The following is a 24,845-nucleotide window of genomic DNA, read 5'->3' on the forward strand; positions in this document are numbered from 1 at the left end:
AGTTCCCTTAGATGTATCTGATGATCCTCTAACTGGTGTCTCCTGTCTAGCCACTTTGAGATTTTACAGGGGTGGGGAATGTTCAGCCCGCAGGCCATAGAAGGCCCACGGAATCATGGGGTCTGGCCTGCCAAAGCATTAGGGGTGAGTTCATCAAATGTTTGACCAAATATAGCAGGCTCAATTTTAAGCTGGTAATTTTGTATGGCCTTCGAATGATGTTATAAATATCCAAATGGCTCTTGGCAGAAAAAGGTTCCCCACCCCTGATCTAGGAGGACACACCACCGTTTTGAAGGTGATTCCAACAGTGGAAGTGGAAATGGAATTGGCAGGATTGCTGGCAGACACGCGGTCCCCAGGTGGCCACTGACCTCACGGTAACATCCCGACCACAGGAGCTCCGCCTGGGCATCCTGGACACCAGTGAATGGGGCCGAGCAGATGGGTCATGGCTGAGCCTGGCTCCCCTGGAGTTCCTGCAGATCTACCGAGCACACGGGCACACAGAACGACCACACCAGGAACCAGCGAAGCTCTGAGACATCTCCGTACTGCTCTAGCTGGGGACAGTGCGCTGTGACCTAGCACTTGTCCCAGCCACTCCCCTTCCCCTTCAGCTCCTTGCTGGCTCTTGGTGTGTGCATGTTGGGCGGGGAGGGCATTTCAGTGGTGCTGGGGAGGTCCTGGAAGGTGAGAATCTAAGGCTTAGAAAAGTCATCACAAGAAACCCTCAGCCCTGGGATAGGCCGGCAGGCTCTAGGCCTGAAGTCTAGTTTATTATTTGGCAGCTTCCAAATGGAAGGTCGATCTGGCCCGGTGGCTTGGTTCGTTGGAGGGTCATACTGTGCAGTAGGAGATTGTGGGTTTGATTTTGGTCAGGGCATGTCCAGGAGCAGCGGATGTCTGTCTGTCTCTCAATCTCAGGGGACGAATGAAGGGGAAAAAAACCCCCACAGAGGTGGATCTGTCTTACCCACAAGGTCCCAGCCCCTCGATGGAAGGCCTGCTGCCCAGTAACTCTGCAGACGAGCGCTGGGATTCCCGGGACCCACAGGGGAGCCGTTTCGGGCTGCCCACGTGTGTATTTGCAGACAGGTGTGTGATTTCCCACCAAAAGGAAAGCATGCATGACGATGGGCACCACTAGTGCAGCTGAGACCGGAACACCGGACTCAGAAAACACAGCGCCCTATCCTGCCCAGTGCAGGTAAGAAGCTGACATGCACTTGCTACTCGGCAGCACTTGCACGTGGAGATACAGCGCACACAACACCACGAGGCCGTTTCTCGTCAATTGATGCAACTCAGTAATTTTTATTGCAACTGGAAGACAATACATCACAGAAACTTTATGGTAGGTCTGGGGGAAAGTGTTATTTACAATAAATGATGAAATAGTTTGTCTTTGGCAATATGATTACATATGAAGAATGCGAAACGCAAGGATGGATACCTCCAAAGCAACACCATCAGGTCCCTCAAGTTCGGCCGATCGTGCCTGCCTCCTCACTGCTGCGGAACGCGAACGCAACTGAATGCCACCTTCCTTCTGCTCTGCGGCTCTCCCTTTCTAGTCATGACATTGGCAGTTTCATACAGAAAATACAGAAAATAAAATTGGCTTCAGAACAAGTATGACTCTAATACATTAATTTGGCCATGTAGGTCTATTGGCCAGCAAAGGTCAGAAGGTCGACCCTAAGCCTTGAGAGTAAACCTCTGGGTCTTCTGATTGCTTTATCACTGTTATTTTTCTGCAAAACAAAAACACCTCAGAAATGTTACAGAATCAAGAGTATATATATATATATATTTTTTTTTTAAAAAAATGGTACAAGTGTAGAATGCTTCCCACACACACACGGATACTGTTTCCTCCACATTGTCACCATGGCAGTGTAAGTAGTGAGTGTGAACGACACGGCATGGAACTGGTTACTGAACCGGCTAGGAGCTTGGATGGCCTCCACGTACATTTGCAGGAGAAGCTGAATGTTTACAGAACTGAAACGGTGCCAAGTTTCATCTTAAAATAAAAAAAGGGGGGGGGGGCGCGTGTCGGGGAACTCAGGCCAGTCATGAAAGGATGAAATACAATGTCTAGGTTTGATAGGTTCGCCATATCGAAGTCGTCGAGAATCCAATATGGAACATTAGTTATTTGCAAAAGCAGGGAAGGCTGTTCTCCGCTTTTGCAAAGGAAACACAGTGGAAAACACTGTTGTGTACACCCCCAACCAATACTCTTGATTTCAACGCTAACGAAACGAACAGGACGGGGACTTGTGAGCACATCAGTCAGTCAGAAGTGACCTCTCGCCTAGGTCTGATTTCAAAAGTGCGACAGACAGCAGGATACAGCACCATACACACATCGGTGAAAAGATGGATGGTTTTTTAAAAATCGGATTTCCCCTCCTTAATTTTTTTTTTTTGGTCGGCGAAGCTAGCACTTGTTTGTAGAACGGTGGAAGAATGGCAAGGTCACACGCATTTTTTTTTTTTTTCATGATAAAGCAACCGAGCTGATGAGTCTGTGCTTAATTCAAGGATGACCAGGAGAGAGAGGAAACAACAAGTGAACCCCCAGGGCGGGTGGGCGGGCGGGTGCTCTCTCGAAGGGAGAGGGGCTGACAGGTGAATGTCACAAAGGTGGGCGGGTCTATACAGAACACTGAATGCCGTGTGTAAATCCTCGTGAAACTCCGGAAACAGGAACACCACACAATGTATACACTTTGATTTACACATTCCGTTACAAAGGGAAAAAGGAGGACACCATTACAACTGTGTAACTGCATTAACTGCAATAGAAACCAAAGTCCCGAGTTTGGCAGGTAACTAAGAGAGGGTTATCCACTTAGGTTATATAGCAAAAGTGTGGATGTATATTATATATAGTAGTATAAATAATAAAAAAGTATTATTTAAATTAGATCACAGTGCTGCATTATGTGCATAACAGTGTTTGATATAGTATTAGAGGGCCGGGACCTATGACACTAAGGATTTAACTGTCAACACTGGTAAGTCACAATCGGGGGGGGGCGGGGGAAGGGGGGAACGACGACACAGAGTTCATATGTGTTCTTTTGGTGGCAAAATAAAAAAAAAAATCCTGAAGATGAAAGAAAAAACACTTCTCTACAGAATCATGAAACTAAATTGCAACATCTGGGCAGCTGTGATCCACCAGAAAGGACTCCCAACCTGAATCAAGTTTAAAGGGAAAGAGAAGTCACATTGAACCCATCCAGGCCCATAGGGAAGACCCTCCCGTGTAGGTCACTTGTACGCAACTCTGACTCCTTCTCCAAGAGCCCTTCCGCCAGAGGCCCCGGGCCTGGGCGCAGCCCTTGGTGCTGAGCAGTCCTGGGGTGTGCCAGGGGGGGAGCCGGGCACAGGAGCCATCCAGGCGGCATTCACTCTGCAGAGCCCACAGCCGCACGCCGCCCCTCAGGCAGGAACAGCGCTCAGAGAAGTGGCTTCCTGCAGGATGCCCCCTGGCAGTAACGGCCGGGCCCAGGCCGAGCGCTTCTCCAAGGAAAACCAGTTCTTGGGAAAGGCCTCGGACACCTGCCTTCGCAAACACTCAGCCCTGCCTGATGGAAAAGAGCCGCAGCCGTCTCGGCCACGGCTGTCTCCAACCACCCTCTCCACGTGGGTTTGGGCCATCCTCAGGTAAGACAACTTGACCACAGAACTCTCAAGAGTATACCGACTCGAGGGGGGAGGGGACGTAGGAGCTTACGGTAGAGTATAAGGCTGGGGGAAAATCTATGACGCAGACAAACCCTTTCCACAGAGTACTAGTAGGTTAAGATAGAAGACCACTGGAGTAGCATAAAAATAACTGTCTATGTGTATGTCATTTAAGGAAAAAGAGCTACAGCCTCTTTCTCTTAAATGTGTCCAAGGGCCAACAGCAAGTAACGGCAGATGTCACGGTGCAGACGTGTTCACTGCTTTCCCAAGCATCTGGAAATATTGCTATAGTTCCCCGCCCCCGCCCCCCCCGCCCCCCGTGAGTAGGTGAGATACTGGAATGAACGACACGTGAAACGCCACTTCTCCCGCGGGAGACACGAAAGCCAAACCGCCGCAGCCCTCGAATGGAGCCCGGGCGACCGGTCGGACTGATGAATACACAGGCTGGTGTGGAAGCTACAGAACACCTGACGTTTGGGAAGGAATTCCAAGACTAAAGTGAAGGACACGCAAGCAAAACACTCTTTCACAAATAGGCTTGTGCTTAAATTCTCTGCTGCTCCTGGACGAGGGGCGGGGAGGGGTGCTCCTGCCCCCCCCCCCCCCCCCCGCGTGGTGAGGGCGGCGTGGACAGCCTCCTTCGGCAATGAACTCACTACAAACGGCCACATACACATTGATTTTTTTCCCCCCCTAAACAATCGAAATACAAAGTTTAAACACAATTGAGCCATTGTTTTGGTTATGCATAATGTGTATGCCCCCCAAAACAGAAGGAAAATAGAAAAAAGTACCCTCACTAAAGTTTTCCCTGCCAGTCCCCCGGCAGCCCCTGCGGAGGGGCCGGGGGAGCTCAGGAAAATAACACTTAGAAAGCTGCCCCATGAGGTATTTATGCAAAAAGAGTGGTTCTGGAGTTAAGAACGCACTTTTGTAAGATAGTTATCTAATTCTCAAAAGAGATCAGAAAAGTAAATCACACACATTGCATTTTATTATTTTCTAAAAGAGGTCTTTGCTCCTTTAGAAAAATGAAATGAGGGGAGACAGCCCACCGCGGGGGGTTTGAATTGGAAGAACCCCCCCCCCCTCCTCCTCCCTCGCCAGAAACAGTCCTGAACCTGTATCTGCCTTTCTGGAGGGAAGTCTACATTTTACCCGGGGGTGGGGGTCGGGGTGTTTCCCGGGCTTGATCAGGTGACAACACAAATCCGTGTCCCTCGGGTTTCAGAGCTGTGCATGGCTTTTGGGGTGTCGAATGTTGGGTGAGATACTACATCCTTACTCCCTTCTGCCCCCAGACCGGATATGCTGGAAGAGTTCAGGTTCAGATCGCAAAGTCGACCTGGTGTACAGGCGACTTTCTCAGGGTCTCTCATCAGCAGCCACCTGCCCTGAGGACGGAGGTCCTGCCTGCCTGGCGCTGGCCCCGGGCTCCACACTGGCCCGTTTTTAAAAACCAACACGACCCACTTCCATCCCTCTCCATCATATCCTGAGCCGCAGTGGCGGGTGTTTCTGTAGGTGTTTTACAATTTCCCTCCATTCGGGTGGAAGATCACCTTCTTCTAGAGGTTTCTCTTTGGGGCTCCCCCAGTCGTGTTTAGGCAAAGAGAACAGGAGTGTCTGGGCTGCAGGGGCATCGTCCTGTGGTCTAAACGTCGCTCTCACAATCTCGAGGGGCTGAATTCCAGGCTGGTGCGTGTGCGGAGGTGGTCGAGAGGGCCGGCCCCTCCTTCCCGCCGTGACACGGAGTCGCAGGAACACGGTGGGGCTGGCCCTCCTGACACCTGTGTCGCTTCCCCCTTGGCATGACCCCTAAAACTCACACCCTCATCGAATAAGGCCCATTAGCGTGTTTCCCTTCTCCTGGCGAATTTGCATAATTATCCACTGCCTTTTCCCTTGGACCAAATTGCGGCGATGGTTTCCCCCAGTCAGCGTCCCCTAATTCTCTCGATTCTATCATACACACTCACTACGAAGTTTGCCCTCAAATTATTGCGTCGTGATAAACCTGTCCAGACAAGAGAGAAAGGACACACTGTCCACAGAGAATCGGAGGGGGTTGGGGCTGAAGCGCACACAAGGCCGGCCCTACCGGAACACGAAGATAGTTTTGTATTGCAGAGTTAGTTCCCCAACAGTCAGAATTTGTCCCTGAAGAAGGTTAAACCTTAAACACCTGCTTCAAAAAAAAAAACCAAAACAAAATAATTGGGGAAAAAAAACAAACAAAACAAAACTAAAGGAAAAAACAAAATAAAACCCAAAGAACCTCTAAGCCTAAGGGCTCAAACATTAGAGGCATAGCCTTTTCTCTAGTTTCTATATTTATATGAAAATAATTCATGCTTCATGCTAAATACATTATTTACCTTACAAGAACTTTATTTTTGAATAAAAAAAAGTTTGTGTTTTTATGATTTTTTTTTTTCCTTTTTCTTTTAGAAGGAATCCATGCATCGTGGATCAGAAATTTCTGCTGGCTACAACGGGCTGACTGTGGAAATCACTGATTTTTGCAAAGGTGGATCCTGACATTATTTGCAAACTCCATTTTGAGGGCAGTATAGGAGTTTCCTTTTGCCTTTTTGCCACATTTTCTTTTTTTTGTGTGTGTGTGTCCATCCATGTGCCTTTCATCTTTTAAAAATAAGACCACAATACTAATGGCAGGTTCCGTAGCTTTTTGTTTGTTTTGTTTTCACTTGGATCAAATAGTTTTGACAGACAGAAAAAGATTTGTACCATTATTTCCTTCCTTGACAGCTATTGTAATTTCCTGGACTTGATTTTCACTTGGGCAGTTAAGAAAAACAGCCTGTTTGTGGCTTTTCTCTCACTCTCGTGTGTGTGTGTGTGTGTGTGTGTGTGTGTGTGTGTGTGTGTGTGCAGGGCCAACCCTTCAGGCTTATGGCTTGTGGAACATTCTCTTAATTTAAGATAGAACAGAATTCATTGATTAGGAACATCACTAAAAACTGACCCCATTTCCTTTCCTTCGTCATTGACACCAGTGTCGGTGAATGGTCCGGGGTCCACCGCGGGACACCAGGCGGCTTCAGGATTAAGCAGCACTGAGGCCCGGTGACCCCGCCCCCCACCCCGCACGCTGGGTGGCAGCCCCAGGGTTTCCTGGCACAACACGCTGCCGGGTGCCGCAAGCCTGGGCCTGCTCCTGGGGGGCGAGGGGCTCTTCCTTCTCCCCAGTTGCCTCACGCACATTCGCTCAGTGAACCCCACTGGGGGGGGACATCCTGACCTTGTAAACCTAACGGTTGGGCCTGCCCGATGATGACTTTGCCTGGTAGGTGCCAAACACGGGCTTTGCGCGGCATCCTCCTGCCACCCCTGCGGATGCAGCCACGGCCTCGGGCCAGCGGGAGGAAGCAATGATATAATTTTGGCTTTTTCGGTTTTGTCTTCAGATAATGAGAAGCGTTTGTAAAACAGCTGAATGTCAATGAGTCTATGGCTTCAATCTCCTTTAAACGTAAAATTCTCAAGGGTCCAAAACAAAAGGCGGGGGGGGGGGGGGCAAATTAGAGAAGAAAAGAAAGCAAAAAAGGCAAGAAAGAAAACCAAACCCAAAACAAAAAGAAAAGAAAGAAAAAAAAAAGAAATTGCTGATATTGCCACAAATCATTAGAAATCTCCTGACATGCTGAAACCAAATGGCCGTTCAGTTCAAAACAAATCAGTGACTTGTTTTTTGTTTTTTTTTTAATTTTTTGTGGTTTCCTTCTGCTCTTTCTGCCCCTTTGCCGTCCGATTGGTGATGTTGTTCAAACAGGACCGAATCCCTGCCAAGTGCAGGAGCGACCCCGCCGCCTCCTTCATCTCCTCGTCGTCGCTCTCGGGGGGCTTCTCCGTGCGTCTCTTTTTGAGGGGCAGCGTGTCGCTGGGCACCCTCCGGGCCTTGGCGAGGTGCTGGCGCTTCTTGTGCGGGGCCGCGCCGCCGCCGCCGCCGCCGTCGGGGGCCTCCCGCGGGCCGTGCTTGCGCTCGTCCTCCTCCGCCTCGCTGTGGCTCTCGCGGCTCGGCACGCTGCCCTCGCTGCCCTCCTGGCTCCCCTTGGCGGCAAACTCGTCGTGGTCCTCGGCGGACGAGGAGGAGACCGAGTCGCTGGCGGGCGAGGCGCTCCTGGCGGCGGCGGACTTGGCACTGCTGTAGTTGTGATCCTCCTTGGGGTCCCCGCTGACCACCGGGGAGCCGCACGACGGCTCGCTCTCCGTCCGCGTCCTGCCGCTGCCCAGGCCGTTCCTGCGGGGGGTGGGGGGGGGGGGAGACAGAGAGGACACGGTGAGACCGGGAGATGAGGCCCCCGCAGCCCCCACCTCCCCGCTGCGCTCACACTTCAAGCCCTCGGAGGCGCAGGCTCGCCCTGTGCCAGCGCCGCCTTCAGGTCGGCGTCCGAAATCCCGTCCTCCCGTCGCTGGCATGTTCGCATGTTCACTCCATGTGTGCGGCTGAGACGCCACCACAACACGCTTCAGAGGCCACAGCGGTGCAAACAGGGTCTCCATTTGAAACCGGAAGGATGGAGCTGTGCTGGGCCAGCACGGAGGGACGGACACCCGGACGGTGGCCGGGTGCTTCCACGGAAAAACCCGCGCCCCGCTAACACTGCTATGTTAGGAAGACTGAACCCCGCGTGCAGGGAAAAGGGGTGCCTGCCGTGTGGGGACGGGTATCCACTCAGGCTTCCCTCCGTCCCCCATTCATCCTGCAGATATTCACCGAGCGCCCCACATGAACGCATGGCCCGGGGAGGGTCCTAGGTGGGCTCAGGTACAGACACCGCCACACAGACGCCGACAGGCCAGCAGGTCACGGTTAGACCCCAGAAGAGGACGCCCCCGCCAGGTGCCTGAGAGTCTGCATAGAAGACGGCGTTGAACCCCAGAGCGGATGTGAGCATCCTAACTGTACAGGTGCCACAAGGAGGATCTGGAGAAGTTTAGGGATTTACTTAAGAGCCCCACAGCTCATAGCAGCAGAGCCACGATCGAGCTCTTAGCTACCCCATCACACCCGCTCCGCTCCTTTCTGATGTCCCCATGACTCAGTTCCCCGTCATACATCCCCATCAGAGCCCGACAGCACCCGCCACGCCTCTGATCATTTTATCGCCTCGTTATGTCTAGCAACCAACAGACCTCCTCTGTGCTTCCTCCCGAGCCAAGTGGGAACAGAGACTGCACCCACCGCACAGGGTCATGGGCCCAGGACGCGAGTGAACGCCGCCAGGAGTCTGGACCAGCGCCCGCTGTCAGCGCGAGGGCTGTGGCCCCAAGTCCCGGTGAGGCCGCACGCTCCGTGGGGTGGGCACCGATCCCGTTTAGATGGCCACTGTGATACAATGGTGTCCGGCACAGCAGGTGTTCAGGAGGCTGGGTGATCAGAGAGGTGAATCCTCGAGGGAGGGAAGGGCTACTTCGAGTGGAGGGGGCAGAGGAGGCCGCAAGCAAAAGGTGTGTGGCAGGGATGGCTTCTGAAGCCGGAGGCGAGGGCTGAAGGCTTGGGGCAGGGAGGGGAGGCTGTACGGCACCACCCGGCCCTGTGTCTTGTAAGCTCATCCACCTGATGATACGTTTCTAGGCGATCTGGGCCACATGAGCACACTTTTCCTTCCTGCAGAACCCCAAGTCTAGGTCCTCCACAGAGAGGGGTCCCCATGTCACCACGTGGTGACCTGTTCCAGGTCTGTGCTTCCTGTATCAGCGTCAGCTCCGTAAGGCAGGGCCCAGTCACTTGTACCTCCCCAGGGGCTAGCGCTGTGTCTGCTGCAGAGTGGACACACAGCAGAGAGCAGGAAGTCTGGGGAGATGACTGCGGACCTCCACCAACACGCCTAATCGGATACTCCCTAAGGATATGGCCCTGGAAAGGCGATGGGGTCAGGCCCACGGATGAGCTGTAGCTGTGAGCCCCGCCCCTTTCTCTCCTGCCAACCCTGGGGGCCTATGGGCTCAGCAAGACTCTGGTTGCAGCCCCGACAGCAGCTGAAAAGGAGGCGAGTCCCTCTGGCAAATGGTGTAGCAGGGAGTGAGGTCAAGGGTCTCCCTCCCTTCGGTGCCCTCCTAAATGTAAGCTGGTGGGAACATGCGCCAGGTGGTGGCATGCACCAGCACAGTAATGCGCACCAGCAAAATACACGAGGGCCAGTATTAGCACTCAACCTCTGCTAGATGCCTCAAGACCTCCATGACCAACCCCGCCAATCACAATGTGTGCATTTGCACAATGTCGTCCTAGCAGGTTCCAGAAGGGCCCCAGGTTGTCCTGTTCTCTAGGACCCCAGATCCATGCGACCCTTCCCCTCCAAGTACTTGTAGAAAGAACCTGGCTTGTAAGACAGACAGACAGACACCCAGCAAGTTTATTTGTGGCCTTCAGCACGCCCCTCTGCCTCCCAGGGCAGTGTGACAAATGAAAAGTCCCATCACCGAGGGCAGCTCTCAGCGGGCACGGGAGAGTTCTGACTTGGCCTCCCCTCTTGTCAGATTGCTCGCTGCTGCGCCGTGCTTACCCCGAGTGGTGCCATTTCTGTCTGTTCTGGCTCAGGAGCCGCATGGGAATGCAGCACAAAGTAGGAGCAAAGAGGCCCGAGGGAAGAAATGCTTCAGGGGCTTGCCTGTCAACACGGCCCTGAGCTGTGGGGAACGGCGTCCGCGATATCTACGTTCGGCAGACTTCCTGCTTCTTGGCTGCCTTGGGGAACATAAAAGTGGCCAGGAGAGGATGCCTGTGAGGTGCTACCGAATAGGAAGCTCTGTTAATGGAACTAATTGCACAGGTAGCTATTAATAGTCATGACGGCAAATGAAAACGCAATCTCCTGGAACGGCTCTCTCGAACTTTGTTGTTTCTGGTAACTACTGTTGAATCTAAAAATTAATTCAGTAATGAGTCCGCCAAACTAGCAAGAAACAGTTTCAGGGTGAACTCCACTACACTTGGGTGAGTGAACGGGGCTTTTTTCTAGGCTTTTAGAAAAGTCAATTCAATCCTGAATCCTTACCTTTTCATAACATGGGCTTATGACTCACTTTACTACCTCAGTTCAGCAGACTATGATACCTCCCTGAACATATGTGGAGAGGGAGGGAATTGTGCAGAAGAGTAGGAAATAAGGCAAGTGCTGCAAAAATCTAATTCTCAGGGAATCTAGGGGAAAGGCAAATGGTGTTTATCATGCTTTTTCCTTCTCTTTGCACAGGTTTAAAAAACAGGTTTTTAAAATGTTTTTATTGATTTTAGAGAGAGTGGAAGGGAGAAGGAAAGAGAGAAACATTGATGTGAGAAACATCAATCACCTGCCTCCTGCACACCCCCTACTGGGGATCAAGCTCACAACCTGGGCATATGCTCTGACGAGGAATAGGATTGTGACCTCCTGGTTCATAGGTCGATGCTCAACCACTGAGCCATGGCGGCCAGGCCCAGCCGAAGTTTTAAAAAGCAAATCCTCTGTTGGAGAAAGGAACCCAAATTTAGGTCACCAGGATTTCCACAGATTAAGTTCAAGCAGATATTGGAAAAGCAGCTCATAACCGAAAATCACCAAACATGTCAGCAAACAGGCCACCGGGAACATATAAATGTAAAAATGCTTGTAACCAGCCAGGTCACGAGAATGATGGCACCCTCGATGGGTTCCCGGGGAGAAGTAACCGCCTGCACAGGCAGCCGATGCAGATAAAGTCAGCCCCAGCCCCAGCTCCAGATGGGACCAGAGACAAGAAGAGCCTCCCCTGAGAATTTTTAACCACAAGCCTGAAGTCTTGTGGGTATGAAGCCAGAATTCTACTGTGTGGACCAGAGACCACAAGCTAAATTTAGTTTAAAGTGCCCAACGGTGCCTACTGTTGAAAAACACACACATAAACCCTTTCTGGAAGAACCTAACTTGAAACGCAGGCCACAGAGAATTCCCACGGATAAGATTTTAAGAAACATAGGTTCATAATCCAAAACCCATTAAACATAAAAGAAAGAAGCCACTGTAAGCAAGAGACAACAGGAAAACATACACAAAATTACAGATTCTGAACTGTGAGTCTACAAATATTGAAGTAACTAGGTACAGAATGTAAAGATGCATAATGAAATAAAAGAGAAGGAATTGAAACACATTGGGAAGGAAGAGTAGATGATTAAAGCCAGGCAGACAGATTTTGGGAGGCATCAGGTAGAATTTCTAAAGCTGAAAAATAGAATCCCTGAAATGAAAGAACTCCGTGGGAGCCAGAAGAGAAAAATTAATGAATCAGAAGACGGATCTGAAGATAATATATATAAAATGCAGCACAGAGAGACAAAGGGATGAAAAATATGAAAGAGAGATTGGGCAACATGGACTATATATAAGCTAGCCCTCTAACCTGGAGTTCCAGAGTGAAAAGGAAAAAATGGAGAAGATCCAATATCCGAATAAAAAATGGTTGAGCATTTTCTAGTTTGGATGAGGGTACCAATCCTCAGATTCAGAAAGCTAACAAACCCCGGGGAGAATAAAAAGAAATCCATGTCTAGACACATCACAAACTGTACAGCATTAAAAAAGTCACAGAAACAAAACATACACCTAATGAGGTGTACAGTAAGATGAAGCAGTGAAACAGGTAAAAGTAGAACATTACTTCCAAAGTGCCAGACAGAAAAAATAACCATCAATCTAGAATGTGTATCTGGTAACACTATCTTCTAAGAATAAGGGCAACATAAATATATTTTAACTGAATGCAGATACTCACTAGGGGAAGTTTTAAAAAATATATTTCAGGAAAAAGGAAAATGATCCAAAAAAGGAGGTTTGAGATGCAACAAGAGAAGATAAGCAAAGAAAATGTAATTAAGTATTGACTGAACACCACAATAAAACAAAAAGGAACTGAAACAGAACCGAAGTATTGGACAAATGTAGCATTTCATCTGGGAGGTAGAGAACAGAAGTGAAAACATTCCAAGGGCCCTGTATTGATCAGGAGGTTAAAGATATTGATTAACTTTAAACATTTAAAAATATTCATATTGAAAGTTCCAGGATCAACAATGAAAAGAAGAGAAACAAAATGTACAACTTCCAAACCATTAGAAAGGGAAAGAAAAAGAGAAAGGGAATGAGGAGTGAGAGAATCTTAATCAATTTCAAGTAATGCTAGAAAGAAAAAAGAATCTGGAAAAAGTGGAACAAACAGAAATGCAGAATAAATGGGAGAGAAAAATCCAAATATGTCATTAAAAATTGGCTAAAAATCTTTGTTAAAAGGTAAAGATCATTAACACAAATCCAAAAAACTCCCCCCCCAAAAAAGCCATATGCTGTTTATAAGAGACAAACCTAACCCATACAAAGAAAGGTCAATGTAAAATAATGGAAAACACTGTATTGTGCCATGTTCTTATAGCTATATTAACATAACACAGGATTTCAAAGTAAAAAAAAAAATCTGTACTACATATAAACAGAGTCATTAAACATTCATAAAGGTTCGATTTACCAGGAAGATAAAACAGTTCTAAACATGAATACCTCCAATAAGGTAGCTTGAAAATGTAAGCATCCCAAATTGAAAGAGTTAGAAGGAGAAATAGTCAAATCCACAGCAGATTTTAATACATTCTCTCTTTCCAATTGATTAGCCCCCCCCACTCTCACACACAATTAGTACTAGTATGTAGAAGATTTGCTCTAATAAATGTACATAGGGCATGCGCTAATAATGGAGAAGGCATATTAATTTTGAAGCACCCAGAACTTATAAAAATTGACCAAAAATTTCAAAGCAGCAGTATCTTACAGATCAATTCTCTGACCACGGTGCACTGTAGTTAGTGATCAATGTTGAAGAGGTAACTAAAAACCAAAAATGACCACCTCTTCCTAGGTTTGAGAACTTAAAAACACACTTCTGATGGAAAGAGACTTGACTTGGGGTGGGACATGCACAATACAGTGTACAGATGATGTGTTGTGGAATTGTGCACCTGAAACCTGTGTAATTTTGTTAACAAGTGTCACCCCAATAAATAGGAACAAAACCCACACTTCCAAAAATACCTATGGGTCAAAGAAATGAAAATATTTTGAGCTGTTAATAATAACATGAAAGGTATCAAAACTTATAGGATACCACTAAGCAGTAGTAGTTTGAAGTAAATTATAACTTCAAACGTTTACAGAAAAAGGTTTAAAATAAAAGTATACAATACAGACGAAGGAAAAAAAATGTAAAGAGAGAAAGGAAATTATAAAGAAAATAGCAGAAATGAGTGAAGCAAAGAACAGATACAAAATACAGGTAATTAATAAAACACAAAAGTTGATTCTTTGAGAAAATCAAAGCTATGGCAAGATTAAGTAAAAAGAGAGATGATAAAATAAATACAAAAGGGATATAACTAAAGAAGATATTTTAAGAGATGACAGCATTAGCATACCTTTATGGAAATATATTTGAAAACTTAGGTGAAATGGAAATTCTGTAGTGACCAAAAGGAATTAAAAAAAAAAAAAAAGCCATACTATAATCATTAAGAATTAAATCAATAGTTAACAATCATCCCACAAAGAAAACATCATCCCAGGCCATTTTGCAAGCAAGTTCCATCAAACATGGAAAGATAACTCTTATATTACTCTTTCAAAGAATCCAAGAGTGAATACTCCTCAACTCATTTTATGAAAATAATGTTATTTTGACACTAAAACTAGAAAAAGACAGCACTGGAGAAACATGAGGCATTAAACAAAAAAAAAGCAAAATTCATACATAAAATATTACCGACTAGCAATATGTAAAAAATATAATGTACCATAAGCAGGCATATTAAAAAATGCAGGCTTATTCAAAACTGAGAAATTTATAATGTAATTTGCCATAGTAAAACAATGAAAAACATCAACAACTTTATAGTTATCTTAAGTGAGGTAAACTTTTAAAAAATGAAATTCAACAACCATTCATAATAAAGTATCATAGCTAACTAGAAATAGAATTGTTATGATAAAGTATATTTCCTAAAAGACCTATAACAAACATTGTATGAATTGTGAATGAATAACATAGCTCCTTTTAAAATAAGAAACAATATAAAGATACCTAAAATCATTACTTTACTCAGAAATCCTGAACTGTGCAATAGGACAGGAAAAATAAAAGTAAGGATTAGAAAGAAAAATTCCACCATTTTTTACAGCAGAGAAATTATTAGAATTACCAGGGCAGTTTATTTTCCAAGGATGCTAGGAAAAAAATAAACAATTAACTATCTCCAGGTAAATTATACTTAAATGTGAAAGGAAAAACTTTTAAAATCTTTTTGAAAAGAACTATAGAAGACTACATGATCTCAGAGAAGGGATATTTTTAAGACACCAGATTTCATTAAAAAAATAAAGATTAATAAGCAAGAAAATGAATTTCTGTTCATCAAAAGATACTATTTTGGTGAAATGACCATCGACAAACTTAGAAAAGTTATTTGCAACATATACAGTCAATTAAGGATTAATATTCAGAGTATACAAAGAACTAGAAAGATAAGAAAAAGAGAAATAACCCAATAGAAAAATGAGCAAAATGACAAACAGGCAAGCCATCAAGAGCACATTCAAAAAGCCAATTAAATATATGGAGAACGGCAACATCTCTAGTAACAAGGGAAAAGGGAACTGTAAAACACAAGGAGATGCCATTACATATTCACTGAACTGGCTGAGATTAAAAAGTGACGGTTCCGAATGTCTGTGAAGATGCAGAGGATGGGAGCCATCGCACTGTGCCAGTAGGAGTACAATTGAATCCTGACATTTATGAAACCATTTGATGTTATCTTGTGAAGTTGAGCATGTACATACCCTACCAACCAACAGTTCTGCACCTGGATGTGCATCCAAAATGAAACGGAAGACAGGTGAAAGAATTTCCAGAGCGCCATTGTTTGTAATCGCAAAGGACTGTGAATGATTCAAATATCTAAGTGGGGTATAGTTGAAGAAGGGAATATTATACAGCTACGAAAATGATTCAATTACAACTATATACAGCAGAACAAACTCAATAATGAGTAAAAAAAAAAAAAAAAAAAGAAAAAGAAAAAAGCAAGTTAGGAAGTATATTGTTCCAGTTATATAAAACTCAAAACTAAACGATAGTCTATGAATATCATAAATGCTTTGAAACACATGGACACAGTATACAGAGTGGGACAAATGCAGGTTTACTTCATGCTCCATGTTCTTATGGAAAATATTACAATAATTAATAATAATAGGAGAATAAATTCTTCTGTTTCACATACTACCTATGTTTGCCCCACACTGTACAAAATTTGGAATTGTGGTTACCTTTCAGGGAAGACAAAGGTATCAGTAATGCTTTCGTTTTTCAGTTGGGTGCTGAGTTCATGAGTGTTTTATAATTACATGAATAGTGTAATTTAGGCAGGTCCAGGGGCTATGATGCTGGTTAGCACTTCCAGAGGAAATACAAGTTCCACAATCCCAGTTCTGCCTCAGTGGTCATCTCTAGGTTGGGGTTCAGGGCACCATTTTCTCCCATGAGCTGCATATTGTCCCCCTAAACCACTCAGATAATTGTGACTCCCTCTCTGCATTAGATCACAGAACACAAAGAAAAATCATTCTAAAACTCTCCTCCACCCATTGTTTTGCACGTGGAACCACCCAGAATCACCAGGGGCTCTGAGCGTTTTCAGACACAACAGAAAAAGCCAGCAGGACGCTTTAACCAATGCCATTGATTTAAAATACGAAAAGCAACCCTAGAATGATCAAATTTCACATATTTAGATTTCTGGCCCAGAGGAGCTGAAAGCAGAGACAAGAAGCAGAGGCAGGGGGTTCAGTGAGAACTCAAGCGCGCGCTCTGTCCTCCTGGTATTTCTTTTCCCGTTGCCTTTAATCTCTTTCCCTTTAGTATTTCCTCCTCTCCCTCCCAGCACAAACTCAGCAAAATCTAATACTGAGATTCAGACTTGGCTTCAAAGACCATGATTTCAGAAGACAAAAGCTGACAGATCTTGATCTGTAAAAACACAACACCAACACAACACAACACAACACAACACAAAAAAGGACCAGTGGCAAATTTTTCCGTAAGCTGCGTAGTCAGCCCACATCCCATCTTAGTACCGAAGGCTGCAGGCTTTCCAAACCTGTTACAAACATCTCCTCAAGGGGAAGGAACAAGACAGATCGTAGGCTGACAGATGGGTTTTCCTGACGACTGTTTGGACAGGACCTTAAATGTTAGTCTTTTGTATTATAACAGGACCATCAATTCCTGACTTGCTTCATGGTCCATGGAAATTGAAGTTTCAACTGAGGTCCTAAGCGACTCAAATAAAATGAAGCACCTTAGATGGTGCTTACATGGAACTTCCTTCTAATTTTATAACATGCTATGGTTTAGACTTGTAGTCCTGCCTGCTGCCATCATTCCTCAAAAACAATGGTTTCGCCTCAAACGTGCAGTTCTGAAGGTAGCACATGCTTAATCTGAGCCTTCTCCTGAAGTTTGGGGTACTCAGAAAAGTGACCTGGGAAGGCCTATGGAGGGCAGGCTAGATACATCCATGAACCTCTCCACATTAATTTCACCCCCCCCCCAAACTTTAATACATTCATAATACTATGCTACCATCACCACCATCCATCTCCAGAACTCTTCATCTTGTAAATTTCTAACTCTATACCCATTAAAACAATAACTCCCTATTTCTCTCTCCTCCCAGTGCCTGGCAACCACCATTCTACTTTCTATAATTTTGACTACTCACTATTTGCCTTGTTGTGATTGGCTTCACTCAATTTAAGATCCTCAATGTATATCCATGTTGTAGCCTATGTTAGAACTTCCTAGAAGTTTGAATAATATTCCATGTGTGGATATACCACATTTTGCTTATTCATCCATCTGTTGCTGGACGTGTGGGTCGCATGTACACTTTAGCCATTGTGAATAATGCTGCTATGAACATGGATGTACAAACATCTCCTTCAGACCCTGCTTTCAATTCTTTTGGGTATGTACCCAGAAGTGGAATTGCTGGATCATGTGGCCATTCTATTTTAAGGAACGTCCACACCATTTTCCACAGTGGCCGCACCGTTTTACATTCCCAGCCATAGTGCATAAGGATTCCCATTTCTACATCCCTGTCAACACTTCTTATTTTCTGGTTGTTTTTTGATAGGAACCACTCTAATGGGTGTGAAATGGTATCTCCCTGGAGTTTTGATTTGCATTTCCCTGGTGAACAGAGATGTTGAGCACCTTCTCATGTGCAAGCTTACTGGCCCTTTTTGTATCTTCTCTGGAGAAATGTCTATTCAAGTTCTTTGCCCATTTCTGAATCGGGCTGTTTTTCCACCTTATTTATCAAGCATCTGCATAACGCATACTCCGTGCCAGGCACATCAGTGTTAACCCTGAGGCAGGTGCTGATTCTTCCAGGTCCACTTGCCCCGGGTCACAGGATATGAACCCAGGAAACTGGTTTCCCAAGCTCACGTGTGCAATTTCTGGGCTGTGTTGTCCTATGAAGAACCCCACTCCCGTCAGGTGTCTCCGATTCCTCTGGCAGGCCCTGGGCATTCAAATCCTCTCTGTCTCCTGAGTGGTTACTTGGGGCCAAAAAGAACCCTAATAGTTGAAAGCAAGGTGGCCCAGATCCAGGGCCCCTACCTGGGAGGCAGCCCATAATGCTATTAATGGAAGAAATCTGGGGTTCCCAGCTCTCAAGAGGGCCAGAAACAGTTCCTCTAGGGCGGTAGCTGTTTCTTGCATTCAATGTATTCTCTGTAAGAAACCCCACCGGGAAAGCACCAGAAGACACAGGCATAAAACTTTAAGACGTGTGAGCGGTTATTTTGAGGATCATGTGTCTTGAGGACTCTACGCCCAGGCATATTTAAAAATAAGCAGGACTCCAAGGTTTACGGATGGGCCAATCTCTGAGGTTATTGAGTAAAAAGTCAACACTGTAAAGTCAATTACACTATTGACAGATACTCTTACAAGGAGATTTCACATCATAATTATATGCAAGGGAACCCAGCAAATACAAGCTGTGTAATGATCAGCTAATAAAAGTAACACTTCATCTAAGTCAATAATGGTTTCAGCGTTAAGACAAACAAACATGGCCTTTGCCACTCAGTGGAGGAAAAAAAATCCCTGAAAGACAAATATTTTCACTTAAGGATAAGTCTCTTAGACTCACACAGAAGACCTGTCACACGAAGCAGAGGGAGAAAATCGGTCTTTAGTGGGTGCTAATGACTCCCTGGCCTCCCTCCAGCCGCAGCTGGACTGACAGGGACAGTGGCCCACGACCCGTGCAAACATCTGCGCCCCCCGGGCACCCTTGGTCACCGCCACGTGGTGTGGCCGAGGACGTCTGCTGTCGTTTTACTCCCTCTTAGCTGTTTTCCTTTTAACCTCAGCCGAGTCTGGTTCTATGGAGACATGGCCAAACCAAAAAGAAATTTAAATTATAACCAATGTGAAAGAACAAAACAAGATTTTCTCCCTCGCACACTTTTTTTTTTTTTAAGAATAGTTTACTGAGTTTTTGTAGAGAAAGAAGGGAGAGGGAGAGAGAAACATCGAGGTGAGAATTCACGGCTGCCTCCTGCACCCTCCTACTGGGGATCAAGCCCACAACACGGGCTTCTGCCCTGACTGGAATTGAACCAGCAATCTCCTGGTGGCACCAGGAGAGGACGATGCTGCAACCAACTGAGCCACCTGGGCCAGGACTCCCCCAAACACTTCTTAATGAGTTTTACCCAGACACTGATTCTGCAAATATCTATGTATATTTATGTGTGTGTTTTTTCCCCCAAAGCATCTCAGTGCCTACTTGCCAGGCATTGGGGACATAAAGAGGGCAAAGGTGTAATTAGCAAGGGTCCTTGACCTTACAGAGCTTGCAACACATCTCTGCCCGGTTTCTCTTAAAACTGGGGTGGGAGGTGCGGAATTTGGACGGTGCACTGGAAACGCATGATGGTTTTCTTTAACTGCTTATCTCCATGGCAATGGTAACTCGTCCAGTTTCTGCAAATTGTGGTTGGATACCGAAACGATTCTGCTCCCAACTCCTATGAGCTCAGGAAGGGCACTCTTAGACAACGGTGCTTTGGTCGTGGGCCGGCTTTGAGCAAGCTGTGCTGTTAGGAAGCTACTGTCCCTCAGCCCAAAGCCACCCTTCCACAGCGTTTCCTGCAGAGGGGCTAGGGCTGGGCTGTGCCAGCCACATTGCTGCTGTACCACCTGGTCCATAGGAGGCTCGTTCAAGAGGGGGTGCCACAGAGACCCTGGGACGGGGTGGAGGAAGAAGGAACATGCCCTCCCTGTGCGTTTGCTGTTCCTCTATCACCCTAACGCCCCTTCATCTGCAGTGGCAATTCATTCCTGTAGCGGGTGCCGTGTTCAGAGAAGGTTTGTGAAGGGTCACGTTCGTGACGGGTCCCGAAGGACGTGCTGCCCTGTGTGTGGAGGCTGAGGGAAATCTACACGGAGGACACGGCTTGAATAAGATGGGCAAATCCTGGACGTATCTGGGGAACAAATCGGGCTCCAGGAGACGGGAGGATGGGGGTGGGTGTTGGGTGATGCGGTGGGAGACCTGGAAGGTTCTGCAGATGGCTGGTGGGGGCTGGGTGGACGGGAGGGGGCAGGGAGGCAGCAGGGCCAATCGGAGCAGACACCCACAGCCAGGCCCGCCAGCCAGGATCTCGAACCAATTGCTCACCATTTCCCTCTACCCACCTTACCCTGCTTTCTTAGAATAAAAAACCCACTTCATTTGATCTGTCTTCATCTCATCTGCACGGAGACCAGGATAATCTGACCGGCTGTGAAGGAGGAGCTGGCATTTGGATTGGGGTCGCTGGGAGTTACTTTAAGTTACTTTTTTAAACACCCAAACCAGGTTTATTGTCTTCACTTAGGGGCTGTTTCTCTCCATCCCACCAAGTGGCCCCCGCAGGACCCACGATCCCTTTCCCACGCCCCAGGCAGGCTCTGCCCAGCCAGCGCCCCCTTACCTCACGGCGGCCGTCATTCCGATGGGAGTGATTGGCAATGGCCGGACTCCGGGGAACAGCCCTCGGCTCAGAACCCGCGCTCCGTTCTGTATCACTCCTGGCGGAACTGCAAGGGCGACAAGAAGACACCACAGGTGAGTTCAACTGGGAAGATTTCATTCCGAGTCAGAAGTTTTGGATGGAGAGAGAAAGAGAGAGAGAGAGAGAGAGAGAGAGAGAGAGAGAGAGAGAGAGAGAGAGAGAGAGAATGCAGTTAGTTAAGAGCATAGAGAGCAAGCAGAGGCCAAGAAAAAAAACACAGAGACAGAGACACACAAAGACGCCAAGAGAGTGCGCGACAGAAAGACAGCACGCCTCAAGAAAAGACGCGGTCAGCCAGGTGAGACCAGCAGCTTACGGCCAAATTACTGACGCCTGGTTAGGAGAGGCGTTTTGGAGAGGGGGCTTCAGACATTATTCCCTTGCATCTGCTAAATATAAGCTTTCACCTCCAGCCAGGCCCTAACAAGGTCTCAGGACACGGAACGCAGGTGCCCAACAAGAGCCTCTCCCCCATCCTGCTCAGAGGCCGAGAACACCTTCCTGTCCTCAGTCCAACAAGGGAATAGACAGAAATAACAGCAAAGCAGATTCTGGTCCTTGGCACCTAGGCACTCACGACACAGTTCATGCCCGCTGCCCGGCGCTGTCACTGGACGCAGGGCTGAGGGCCAGGCTCTGGCTTCTGCCGCAGTCGCCCGGAGCCCACTCCGAGGGCCCCGCCTGGTCCTTCCCGAGGCTTCCCCCAGGCAAACCTCCTGGGTCTTCTCAACAGTCCACCTTCTCCAACCAACCCAGCCAACCCTAAGCCAACCTTCTCGCCAGCAGCCATCGGATCCTGTCCATTTTCCATACACATTCACAGTGGCTTCCCGCCTGATTTTGTCTGAGGGCTTACCTAACAGGGTAACCACAGGAAATCCCTGACACCTGACTTTTTTTTTTTTGACCACCCACCAGCAGCTTCATCTGGCTCAAGCTAATATTCTCACGGCACCTACCAGCACCCTTCCATGTATCTATGGTGCCAGGTGTGCTTCACAAGGTGGGGACACTGGCGCGCCTGGGACTTAATGTTAGCTCTTCCCGTGGGACCTTGTACACGTCCCAGTCTCCCTTTCCCTCTCTGAACAGTGCTCGCTAGGAGCCCTTCCGCTGTCAGCATCCGAAGAGTCCCTGGAGCCCCTGGTGCAGTCTCATGCCGAGGCAAGGTGAGTGACTGCTTTCTCAAAGACCACAACGCCATCCAAAAATCCCTGAAAAATTATACATTCCAAAATGGAAACCACTCTGGATATTAGGTTGCTAAAGCCGATATTATTTGTGTAGAACAAACACTTTTTACAAAACACGTACATACTTTTCACTTATTTTAAATTTTAGGTCTCTAAGAAGAGGTTTACATGAATGTTCAAAACCTTTAACCATGTAGGATGAATTTCCACTCTTGAATACGGGGTAACATTATAGACTGATTCCCTGGGCATTCTGGAGCTCTTGCTGGTATTTCTGCCATTTGTCTTACAGGTGTGCATAAGGCTCTTTTTCTTTTTTTAATTTTTAGAGGGAGAGGAATAGAGAAAAAAACATTGATGTGAGAGTAAAACATCGATCTGCTGCCTCCTGCATGCCCCCCATCGGGGATTGAGCCTGCAACCTGGGCGTGTGCCCCGAGCGGGAATCAAATTGGCGACCTTTTGGTGCATGGGATGATGCCCAACCAACCGAGCCACACCTGCCAGGTGCATAAGGCTCCGGCTACTAGGTTTTACAAAAGGTGGGACGGGAGATAACATTAAAACCAGTGCTGTTTCTTACCATATTTAATTGTGACATTAGGCTTAACCAGACCAAGAACTCCTACCTGTCCCTTTCTGTCAGCCAGATTTCAGAACAGACCATCTAAAGCAGGAGACTCACCAAGTATTTTCAAAGCATGAAACTGGTTATAATGTGATACTATAGCTAATTACCATAAATTGCTTAGTTGATGAGTTCTCTATAAGAAAGAGTGGCTAAAATTTATATTACTTGATTTATATGATCTGATTTCACGACTTCCTATAAAGCTACAAGGCAGTGTGGTATTGGCCTATGTATAGACATTGAGAACAATGCAACAAACTAGATTCCACAACTAGACCCACATACATGTGGTGAACTGGTGTTTTTTGTTTCTTAAATATGATTTTATTGATTTCAGAGAGGAAGGGAGAGGAAGAGATAGATGGAAACATCAATGATGAGAGATAATCATCAATTGGCTGCCGCCTGCACACCCCCTCCTGGGGATCGAGCCCACAACCTGGGCATATGCCCTGACCAGGAACTGAACCATGACCTCCTAGTTCACAGGTTGACACTGAACCTCTGAGCCAGGCTGGTCAACTAGTTTTTGACAAAAGCATCAAGACAACACCATGGGGGAAAGGAGAATTAGAACAACTGAAGAGCCTTTTGGGGAAAAAATAAACCTTGATCTTAACCTCTTACCATACATGAAAGTTAATTAGAAACGGACCATAAACCTAAATGTAAGAATTACATCCTATGATTTCGAGAAGAAAATATAGGGGGAAATACTAAGAGTTCTCAAGGAAAGACATGCAAAACCAGCAGAACTCTGGGATTTGCAGACAGAGGGAAAGGGTTTCGTAGTATTTTGCTGTACGGTAAGGATAACCACAGACGCAGTCTAATTCTGATAATACTGCCTAATACCTCCGTCCCTAGGGACCTCATCAAGAGCAGGAGCCTGATAGAACAGACCACCCGATAAATATTTTTAAAGCCTGCACAGTTAGCATTCTTGACAGTAAAAATTATTCCAGTTCCATATACAGATCATAGCAATTAATACGTTCCATCTTTTACAAGTACCTGTGTATGTATTAGGTGAAGGGGACACAGCGGCATCGCAGTTTAAGTGGGACGGAAAGAGAATTAGAGGCAATGAAAATATACTAAGACATGAAAGAAGGAGACACCTAACCCAGAGTAAGGGGTATCTGGGAAGACTTCCTGTAGGCAGAGGAACAACACATACAAGGCCTGGGAGTAATAAAAAGCACACTGTGCGCAGGAATGAAAAAGTAATTTTGCTAAAGCAGCCAGTTCTGGCAGGAATGAGATGCATTTGGATTTTATCCCCCAGATCCTGTGAAAACCATCACAGCGTCCTGAGGAGGAGTGTGGTCTTATACACCGTGGTCAAGAGACAGATTCTGGTGTCGGACGACCTGGGTATGCACCCCATCTCTGTCATTTACTGCCTGTGTCCCTGAAAAAGCTACTTAAGATGGGGCCAAAATTTGGAATTTATCGCACAGAGTATTTGGAGATTTAACTGAGTTAATACAGACACCGTTATTTAGAAAATCGCACGTTATCAGTATCATTGTCATCACCGACACAATCAACACCCACAGAGCGATCCTGAAGCGACCGTGAGCTGAAAACCCGTTAAAAATGAAACGAGCCCTGGATGAGCCCTGGTCGATGGCTTAGTTGGTTGGAGCGTTGTCCCCAACACCAAAAGGTTGTGGGTTCAATTCCTGGTCAGGGCACATACCTGGGTTGTGGGTCCCCTCCTTGGCTGGGGCATGTATGGGAGGCAATCAATCGATGTTTCTCTCTCACATCAATGTCTCTCTCTCTCTCTCTCAAATCAATAAAAACGTATCTTCGGGTGGGGATAAAAAACACACACACCCACAACAAAAAATCCCTAAAATGAAAGAGCAACAACTCTCTTATGTGGCTTCTGTTCCCTGTCCATATCCTGTCACCTAGGGACAAGGACTGGGGAGCCTGGAACGAAGGGAGAGCAGATGGGAGTCACAGAGCACGTGCTCTCGGGGACTCGGGTGTAACCACCCAATCACATGCCAGTCGAAGGAGAGAAAAGCAGCCCCGAGGACGGTGCCCGTGCCCAGAATCCTCTGCCCGAGTGCCCAGACCCTGAGGCACCAGGGGCACGCCCAACAGGGCGGGGACTGAGGAAGCGGG

General features: G+C 46.8%; 1 protein-coding gene across 6 annotated transcripts in view; it reads right to left on the minus strand.

Annotated features, from left to right (window-relative positions):
• Nucleotides 1–1,297: 1,297 nt before the first annotated feature.
• Nucleotides 1,298–24,845, minus strand: part of FOXN3 (forkhead box N3) — a 362,669-nt gene continuing 339,121 nt past the window's right edge. For all 6 annotated transcript variants that reach the window (XM_079769192.1, XM_079769193.1, XM_079769194.1 and 3 more), the window contains 2 exons: nt 20,799–20,904; nt 1,298–7,975 (listed from right to left, as the gene is read on the minus strand). In XM_079769192.1, the coding sequence (XP_079625318.1) occupies nt 7,438–7,975; nt 20,799–20,904 (644 nt within the window). In that variant the 3' untranslated portion in view covers nt 1,298–7,437. The remainder of the gene's footprint in view (nt 7,976–20,798; nt 20,905–24,845) is intronic.

This window comes from Cnephaeus nilssonii, assembly GCF_951640355.1.
Source record: "Cnephaeus nilssonii genome assembly, chromosome: 4".
Taxonomy (NCBI): domain Eukaryota; kingdom Metazoa; phylum Chordata; class Mammalia; order Chiroptera; family Vespertilionidae; genus Cnephaeus; species Cnephaeus nilssonii.